The sequence below is a fragment of the Parus major genome, chromosome 3 (genome assembly GCF_001522545.3).
Source record: "Parus major isolate Abel chromosome 3, Parus_major1.1, whole genome shotgun sequence".
In the NCBI taxonomy this organism is placed as follows: domain Eukaryota; kingdom Metazoa; phylum Chordata; class Aves; order Passeriformes; family Paridae; genus Parus; species Parus major.
Window position 1 is genome coordinate 107,792,952 of NC_031770.1, and position 9,701 is coordinate 107,802,652.

The 9,701-nt window shown below is 42.2% G+C and overlaps 1 protein-coding gene across 4 annotated transcripts in view; it reads right to left on the reverse strand.

The window, feature by feature from the left end:
- The window catches only part of RUNX2 (RUNX family transcription factor 2), a 157,652-nt gene that overhangs the window by 67,883 nt on the left and 80,068 nt on the right, over positions 1–9,701 (reverse strand). For 2 of the 4 annotated variants that reach the window (XM_033513104.1, XM_033513103.1), the window contains one exon: positions 377–909. The exons of the other annotated variants lie outside the window; for them this stretch is intronic. In XM_033513104.1, the coding sequence (XP_033368995.1) occupies positions 431–909 (479 nt within the window). In that variant the 3' untranslated portion in view covers positions 377–430. Of the gene's footprint in view, positions 1–376; positions 910–9,701 lie in introns of those variants that run through there. 4 annotated transcript variants of the gene reach the window in all.

The following is a 9,701-nucleotide window of genomic DNA, read 5'->3' on the forward strand; positions in this document are numbered from 1 at the left end:
TCTCCTTGTTGGCAAAAGTACTCACTAGTTATTACAAATTCTAGGGGGAAAAAAAAAGGAAGGAAAAATTAAAAAAAAAAAAAAAAGGAAAAAAAAAAAGGGGTGATTTTTTTTGTGTGTGTAGAAAGTACATTTTAAATATAAAACAAGGTAAAATGGTTCCAAGGGGAAAAAAAAAAAAAAGAAAATATGTGCTTTGATTCACATAATCTGAAACATGGGTTGTGGTATGTTGGTAACTCTTGTGTTATTTATGGCCATTATCATCCCATCTACACAGTTGCACATATTGGTAAAATCTGTTTTTCTTAAAAAAAAAAATAAAACAAAAGAACAGGCACTTCGTAGTTAGTCGACCATTTGGTGGTTTGGTGAATTTTTTTTTTTTTTTTTTTGGCTTGCGGAGGTCGGGCCGGCTACAGAAGAAATCTCAGTACGGCCTCCAAACGGACTCATCCATCCTGCCACTAGAATTCAAGACGGTTGGGGAGCTGCTGTGGCTGCCATCCGCCTCCACCCCGTCACTCTGGGTGGGCAAGTTAGGGTTTAGCAGTGTGCTGCCGTTGGACGTGGTGGTGCACGGTGGGAGCATCCTGGAAGGGGAGCGGTCCCCTCCCGGCACCATGGGGAACTGGTATGATCCTGACGAAGTGCCATAGTAGAGATATGGAGTGCTGCTGGTCTGGAAAGGTCCACTTTGGTTTTGGGAAGAGCCGGGGTAGGGTGGTGGTAGGTAGGTGTGGTAGTGAGTGGTTGCGGACATACCCAGTGACATGCCTGAGGTGACTGGCGGTGTATAGGTAAAGGTGGCTGGATAGTGCATTCGTGGGTTGGAGAAGCGGCTCTCAGTGAGGGATGAAATGCTTGTGAACTGCCTGGGATCTGAAAATGGGCCCAGCTCTGAAGCACCTAAAAAATTATAACAAAAGACGGGGGAAAACAATTCTGTAAATACCATTTTTTGTATCACGTGATGATAGAATTTTATTTTGCTAAGATAACCCACTTCTTTTGGCCCCCAAGAGAACAGCAGATCATATCAAGCAATACATTGCAAGGAACAGAGTCATACATCTGTCTTCTAGAAGTGCTGGGCCAAACTCATCCCTTGTCTAACTCCACCGATGCCAATGGAGGGAGCAGCATTGCCAACCTGAAGTGGTCAAAGGTCATGAGTTGGGTTGGGGGAAAAAAAAAAATCTCAAAAATCAAGAGATTCAAAAAGAGTCAAAAAAAGAAAGGGGAAAAAAAATTTGCTACAATCAAGAGATTAAAAAAGAGCCAAAAAAAGAAAGGAGGACTTGGAGTTGATTTGCCTTCTGGTTTCAGAGTTTTGAGGGTTATGTGTCTCTGTTTTTTTGCTTGAGCCTCTTGAGAAACTCAGGTCTGGTTGCACATAAAAGCTGAGATTCCCACCTCAGCACAGGCTGCCAGGAGCTGGGATTTCCAGAAAAGCAGAAATCACTGTGCAACTTGCAGTAAAGCTACAAGAGCTGGCAACACCAATTTAACTGCACCACTGACACCAGGGGAGTTACACTGGGGTGACTAAGACCCACTTCTTGCCTTAAATCAATTTATTTAGGTGAGAATCCACTCAGCTGCTTCCTTTGGCTAAAAACCACTGTTTGCTGCATCCGAAGGATGGACAAGGCCACTGAGCTGATAGTAAAAATGCAGATTTTACTCCTCAGAGAACTTGATGGAAAATTACAAGCCCAACACTCTTTCTGCCATTGAAAAAAAATTTGTTTTCATATGTAGTCTCTGCAGTCTGGTTGAAAAAAAAAAGACCACACAGTTTATGACTACTGTGAATGTCTGGATGCTAACACTGTGAATTGGAGTCTAACGCAAAACAGGGATGGGTAAACTCATTTTGCCTAATTTCTAATCCCACATCAAACACCCAAAGCTTTGGAGCAGAACTGGAAAGCAAACGTTAGCTTGGTGATGTGCTTAGGAGATTGTGGGATGGACAGGAGCAGAAGACAAAGATGGTGAAAGCTCGTACTGAGATCCAGAAGAGTGGAAAACAGAGGGTGTGGGAAAAGGACAGAAGGAAAGAGGGAAAACCTAATGAAGAAGTGCAGAGCAAGAGGAGGCAAATGCAATAAACCAGTATGCAGCTGACACATATACTGACAGAGAGCTGAAAAGAGTAGGGTATAAATAAAGGGGGAAAATCATGAAATCAAATGGACCCTCCCTGCACTTCCCAGCTGACACACCTATAGCTTAACATCCCTCCAGATCCGTGGGTTCACTCACCTCTTTGTCAGTCTGCTGAACTTGACTTAACTAAAATGAAAATATGGCGTCTTCTAGATGCCAAACTGATATGCTAAACACTCTGTGTATCTTCAGTTTAAGATGAAGCAATGATTTTCCTTTCAGACAGGCTTCACATGTGCCCTGCTGACATTGCTGTGCAAAAGAAAGGTCTCTCCAGCCCTTCTGTTCCTGGTCCGCTCTGCTAGTAAGCAGCAGACTCAACAGCCTCTGCCACCTTGTGTGGCACATTTTGGAATTTAGATCTCTATTCTTGCCTGTTCTCCTAGCTCCATGAACCCATACCTACAATGATATCTAAAAGCAGCAATGGGGCAAAACTCAGGCACAGTTTGGGTTCAGGCTGGAGGACCTGGCCCACAGCAGGCCAAGCCTCCAAATCAGCCTGAAACCTGGGGATTATAATCCTCCATCTCTAACCATACTGAGCACAGAGCTTTAAGTGGGCAGTAAAAGCCCATTCTAAACTTTGATGACAATATGGTTACTATTATCTTTATCTTGGACTGAATCAGTGACCTATGGGTGAATGGGTTTGTCTCCATCATCAATCCCTCCAACCACAGCGCCCTGGAATGTAATATAACTTGTACCTTTACAGCAAACACTACTACTTGATGCAACTTCTTTCATTCCCAACTGCAAACAATAGCCAGAGGCAATACCACCCAGATTCAAAGCTGTAATTTTGGAACACTATCCTTTATATTGTGAACAAGTCTGATACGTATCTGGAAATATAAGGTTAGAACATAATTTCCCCAGCTGCTCAAAATACTGAGTTTCAATCTGCTACTGCTTATTCTCTCTCTTTTTATTTTTTAAATTTTTTTTTATTTATTTATTGTAATTGCAACTCTCCCAGCATGAACAGAGTTGCTCTTAGTTTACCCTGATAGAAGCTAAACAAGACTTTTACAATCAAAGGTGGAACTGGTCTGAGTCTAAGGGTATAGAAGAACATTGGCATTTTTGGTTTCTTTGCAACCAATACTTTATATTTTTCCTTAATACAAAGGTCTCCATACAGTTTTACACATTAAATGGCAATCTCCCTTTCAGAGCTAGATCCAAACATTCTCTGCATGGCTGCTGCCAAGATATTATGTCTGTGTGGAATGACTGGGAATGTGCACACCACACGTAGGCATTTCAAATGTGGGGCTGCAGACCTCCTTATGTACCCTAGTAAATCCACACTTGTTTGTTTTTACTGTTGCTTGTAAAGCACAATCTTATTTACCCAAAGGGCAAACAACCATAACCCTGTCTTATCTCACTCATGGCTGTGCCTGCACAGCTCCTGCACACTCATTTCTCCAACTCCCCTTTTGCCCAAGTGCCTTTTGCTATCTCCATAACTCCCTGCACAGGGCTGTGATTTGCTCCCAGCTTTATTGCATCGCCATTACCTAAAGATATTCTTAAAGATCAGAAAAAGTTCTCAGTTCAAAAGTCTCATTTCTAAGGGAAACTTACTAAAAAGTCAGCTCTAAACCTCAGCTTCCTGCCACCCTCACTGCTGTTCAATCTTGTTGATGCATTTTTGCTCTCCTCCTCCTCCTTTCTCTGTGCTTCCTCCTTCTGTTAAGGTTGATTTTGGTTCTAACTTGGAAACCCCAGACACCTATTCATTTATACATGTTAAGCTCTTTGCTGGGCTGGGAAGATAAATAGTTTTACTGGGTATGGTGCCCATCTTTGTATATCTGCCTGTGCACAAAAAGTGATGTGGATCAGCAATATAGTAACATGGCAGTGCAAGTATATAATTCATAATATAATAACTACAATATTATAATAATTTATTTATTCCTCTCCCCAGGAGGATTAAAGTTTTAGGCTAATTTTTCCTCCGTCAGAGCAAGTAAATCATTTGCATCTGTGAATTCCCACTCTTGTGATAGCTTGCACTAAAAGGGTGAAGCATAGACCCTCCGCCCTACATCACAGCCACCACATTGCAAAACAACACTTGTGTAAAGAGAAGAGACTTTATTTTGTGCCACCAGAAAGAGAGACACATCGAAGAGCACAGCAAGTGATCTTCTCCTATACAGTCTCATCAGCTGACTGGGCTTAACAATAACAAAAAAAATTAGAAAAAGGTGTATTTTTGGAAAAAAAAACGAAAACATTTCCCATCTGAATGAGTCCAGGTTAAACAATTTTTAAATTTTCCAGGCTGATTCCTTCCTAACATAGCCTGGCACAACAGTTTTCTGAGAGCTAAATGTTTAGGACAGAAAAGTGATCATGTTAATATGCCAATATATATGCTAACATCCTAGATTCAAGAATACTGCTCCAGTGTGTTTCATATTTAGAATAAGAATAATTAAAATTCCATGTGGTTTCACTTATTTTGATGCAGAAGCCTCATTAAAAACCCTAGACCTGGGCATCTGCCAGCAGCCAGCTCAAATTGTTTTGCATCGCGCTTAAAACCCAATTTTACCTGTTGCAGCTTTGCAGCTCCACCATTCACAGCTGCATGTTTGCCAAGGTCATTTCTCTTTTGCAGTTTACAGATGCCAGCTAGTGCCCATTAATGCTCAGGTCTCAATTAATAAGCTGCACTTGTGGTTTGCAGAAAATCAGGCAACAAATTTCTTCAGGTTTATAGCACTTTGGCCAATCGTTCCCAATTATTAAAGATCATAATGTACTGTGGACAGATTAATTCCTTGTAGGTACAGTCAGGTGACATTTACTTTGAAGAGCTACAGGATATTTTTATAACTTAAAAATATTACAATTTGTTTTGTTATTTATTGCTATAAGGTCACTAACAAGCAAAAGTCCCCTTGGCTTATTGCATATGTTTCATAGGGAAATTCAAGTCAATGCAGAATCTTTCAATGCATGAAACCAGAGTAATGCTGTATTCACTGAACAGTCTGTCTTGAGGAAATTCAGCAACATATAGTTAAATTTATTTACCAGTAGCTAAATTATTCCCTTGTGTTTTGGGGAACTTCAGTGTTAAGACATTTGCTGAAGTTGAAACTAGGTTTTGTGGGGTTTTGTTCAACAGTTCAATTCAGGCTGGGACATTGTACTAATTGACCTATTAAAATAGTTTTTTCCTTCCCCACCATCTACGTCTCTGAATTATAAGTGCAGCCTGGATTACTTACAGCTGATAATATCGCCTTGGATGAAACACACCACACACTTCACATGATGAGACAGTTTCAGTCTCTTACAGCTTTGCCAAACTTTAAATGTTCTGGCTGAAATTGTCCATGCTGGGCGTCTGTCTCAAGCTAAATTTTGATTTATGCATTTATTTGTTTTTAAAATTTTAGCTGAAACTCTTCTGCTGGGAAAAATATATTGTTTTACCAATCTTAAACTCCGAGGAGCCTTCCTTTGAAAAGCTGTACCAGTTCCATGCTTTGAAGTAAGGACTTGAACTTTGGAATAGGAGTGGCTTTTGTGTGAGAGATGTTGCCACGAAAATCCAGCCAAATATGAACAAATCATAAGCACTCTGACTAAAAATGGGCAGAAGAGTCTGTGCCCCTACAAAGACACTTGTCTAGAGACTGGAATGAAATCCAGGAGTCACAAATCCTAGCATTTTTTCTGCAAACATTTCTGAAACACAGGGACATTGCCACCTGTCCCCATGCCAGCCTAATAAAGGATCTGTCCATTGATGGCTCCATTCTTTGGGATGGCAGACCCTGAGTAAAAGGAGACCATGTGGGTGTTCATAAAACATTGCAAAATAAAATTTGGGAAGGTGGAGTTATTTGGGGTTTGCTTTCTTTTAGAAATCTGAGAAACTATAAACATAACCAGAGGTAAACAAAGGGATATTATTAAGGTTACCATGTGAAGAGTGACAAACTTTGGAAACACCAGCATTCAAGTTACTTCTCCAAATACACTATGACAAAGTATTCAGCTACACAAGATGCTATTCCTTTCTCATTAACCTGCCCAAGCTGGCCAAGTCTGGAGATGTATCCGAGTTGAGGAATAGAGAAGACTGCTGTCCATATATTCCCCAGATCCACTGCTCCAAGAAATCAGAATGGGTGAAGTGAACAAGGCGAGAGAGACCCAATTATTTCCTGAGTTAACTGGATTTTATGTGTTTCTGCCACATGGCTCCTACATGACTCAGTTGAAATGTCTCCAAATCCCATTTTCACTTCCCTCATTTTCTGTGTGCAGCAAAGATGTTGGCTTCTGCTTTGCACGTGCGCTAAACATTCCCAGCTGCAGCTGAAGCCAACGGGATCACAGGTCTGAACACAGGGATACAGATGGAACTGAAATTCTGCTGTAGGTGGCACACAGAGGGTGCACTGAATGATACGAGACCTTAGGGTCAGTCCCATTTCTCTTTCTAAAGCAGGTTCTTTTTTTCTTGTGGATATTGCACTGCAATAAACTGTATACAAATGCTAGGGCAGAAATATTAGAACACAGCCAAGCAAGAAATTATGGATTCCATCTTCAGAGCAGCACCCTGCAATAAGCAAGGCCTGAGGAAATGCAAAGAACAAGAAGAAAACAAAATATTGAAGAGCTGCTCATTAAGTTAGCACTGTCCATCCTGTGCACTGAATGAGACAGGAATCCCGTGGGAAAAGTTATCATGTGATCCCGTAATTAAAATTTGTAATATAATGCATAAGCAGAATGAGGCTGATTTAAAGTTGCACAGGCAATATAAGTACTGAGATTTTCTAATTTCTGAGCTCCTGGTTTTGCCAGTCTGAAGGATTCTTTGTTGTTTGTTTTAATGGGGGAGTGATTATTTTCTGGATCTCTTTGGGTTCTCTCCTAGCATCCTTCTGTATCAGGGGGACAGTGTTATTTTGCTCTTCATTTTGTTAAATTCTTGTTCCCTGTGTTTGCTAATAAGTGTTTATTGAATCACACACAGCATCATCTTTCTGCATTCTTCCAGGCAAGCCTCTGTCTCTCCAAAGCTTCCTTCCCTCTGCACCACCTTCCCTCTGGATGCCTCTGTAGAATGGAGCCTGGGACTGCAATTCCCAGGGATCCCAAAACACCTCCTCCTGTATCTACTCCTTGCTGCAGCTGTTAGGTCCTGATCCCACAAACCTACACTGGTGCTCAGCTTCGTGCTGGAGCTCAGGGACATTCCTCCCACACATCCAGCAGCGAGTGTCTACGTGCTGGGAGGGCGAAGGCCACGCAGCACCACAGAAATAATGCACCAGGCTTCTCCCTCTTTGGTTTGCTTTTTGGATGAGCATGTGTCATCTGGATGTTTGGAACCATTTACCATAGGAAATTATATGTTTTTAAATGCTCTTTTCCCTTCCTTTAGTTCAGGAGAAAAAAGAAGTTAAAAAGCATTTGATATTATTTTCTTTCTCAATTCCTTGCCCCTCCACCCCCCAAGTCACCCCAAAAAGGTCTCCTGGCAAACAATAGCTGCAGAAAAGGTGTGAACTTTCCCCCCCTCCTTTTCTTCACCTCAACAAGGTGTTAACTTCAAGGCCTAGTTGGGACCATTTAAACTGCAGTATTATTAAGCACAGCAGTCTCACAAAAGTCAGAGGGAGGAAGGAATACTTTAACCTTTTCAGAGCTTTGCACACAGCAGGCAAGACCCGAATTCCAGTGCAACCCTTCTCACAGTCCCTGAGTACCCCAGTTCACACAGTAAACTGCACACTGGTGCCTCCTGGTATTTAGGTAACAGGTCTTTGGCACCTAAAATACCACGGATTAATTTGCAGATAGATGTTTTCACTGAATTTAAGGCGCTGCACCTAAGCCCTTTGCTGGGAGAAACACCCCATAAATAACATAGTTAGTAGAGACCATTAAAGTACCACTCGTGCAAATAAAGGAAAGCATTTCTCAAACGGAGATGTTATATTGCTTAACACGAAAATTGGAGTCTCTTTGCATTTCTTGAGCCTGGGCTCTGTCATTACCTGTCCTGCTCCCTCAATAGCACTTTTCTGCTGAGTTAATCTGCTCCCCTTAAGGCACTGGGGTCTTGCTGGCTGACATTATGCACTCAAACACAGGTGGCTGCTCTCTGCACCCCTAGAGATAGCTCATCTACAATTTAGGGAACATCAATAGGTAGAAAAATGTACAACCAACCCCTCCTAGATGGGAGCAGAAATGAAGCTGTGGAAGCTTCAGCCATCACTATCTCATTTATAGACATTGCCTCACTTATACAGGATTTATAAACCTTCCTAATGAGAACCACAGGAGGGGGACAAATGGTCACATTATAGAAATAGATCCTGGGTTGGTTATGACCTGCCACCCATGGATGCCTGTTGAGCTGGTGTGATGTGCAGCCTCTGAACTTCTCAGCCTTTGCTATCTCATCTCAGTGACTCCAGTCCGGAGCTGTCACGGGTGATTTGGGTGGAAAGGAACTGGCAGTGTATCAAAAGCCCCCTGCTTGTTTAAAGTCTCAGGCCATCTACGTGCTACACTGGAAGCAAACAGTAAATAAAATTTCGTGGAAATAAGTCCAGGAGCTCTGCAACACTGCATGGCACAGACACGCACACGAGAGCGCAGCGCTCTCCGCTCACTTCTCCCCAACTTCTCCTGCCTGAATTTCAGCCGTCACAGCTTTTTGCCAGCAGAAAAGCATCAGCAGGAACACTTGAGGCTTTTCTTGGAGAGCAACCTCAGAGTGATGTATACAGCAAGGGGGTGAAACCACAGGGCTGCGGAGCAGGCACGGCGATGGAGAGCAGCGGGACAGGAATCCTGAGTAAATCCAGTGAATGGGAAGATAATATACATCATGGCTCACAGGCTACTTTATTCCTTCTTTTTCTTTTTTTCTTCTTTTCAGAAAAATGTGCCTTAACTGTCCAGTATAAATATTTGTTTCCAATGTTGTCATGAATTGTACTTTTCCACTGCATGCTACTAACTCAGAAATACCATCTGATCCTCAAGCAGACACAAAGGAACTATGTTTTGCAGGGACAGGGAAGGGGGGGAAGCCCTTGGCATTGCTCTGTTATTTCACCCTTTAAACCCCTCCTTTCGCCCTCCCCATCCAAATTTTCCTTTCGCATCTCATTCAAATAATGGACATCTCTCCTGAGGACAGAGGATTCCTTGCTGGTTCTTGATTAAGAGTTTTTAAGAAGCCGTGAAGGAATATATTCTTTGAAACTGGATCTACTGTAGGATGGGAGCCAGCACACAGGACACCGTGTCTTTCAGAGAGGGCCACACACAGTGCCACTCCAGTCATATGACTTCTCTGTCACATCCTGAAGCCATTTCCAGCTCGTGTGCGAGTTTGTACTCCCATTTAGAAAAGGATGGGATATATTGGGAACACACATATGGAAACACTTTCAGGGAATCAGTTTCCATGAAATCCATAATAAGCCAAGTGGCTTCAGATGTGGCAGTGTGCCTCA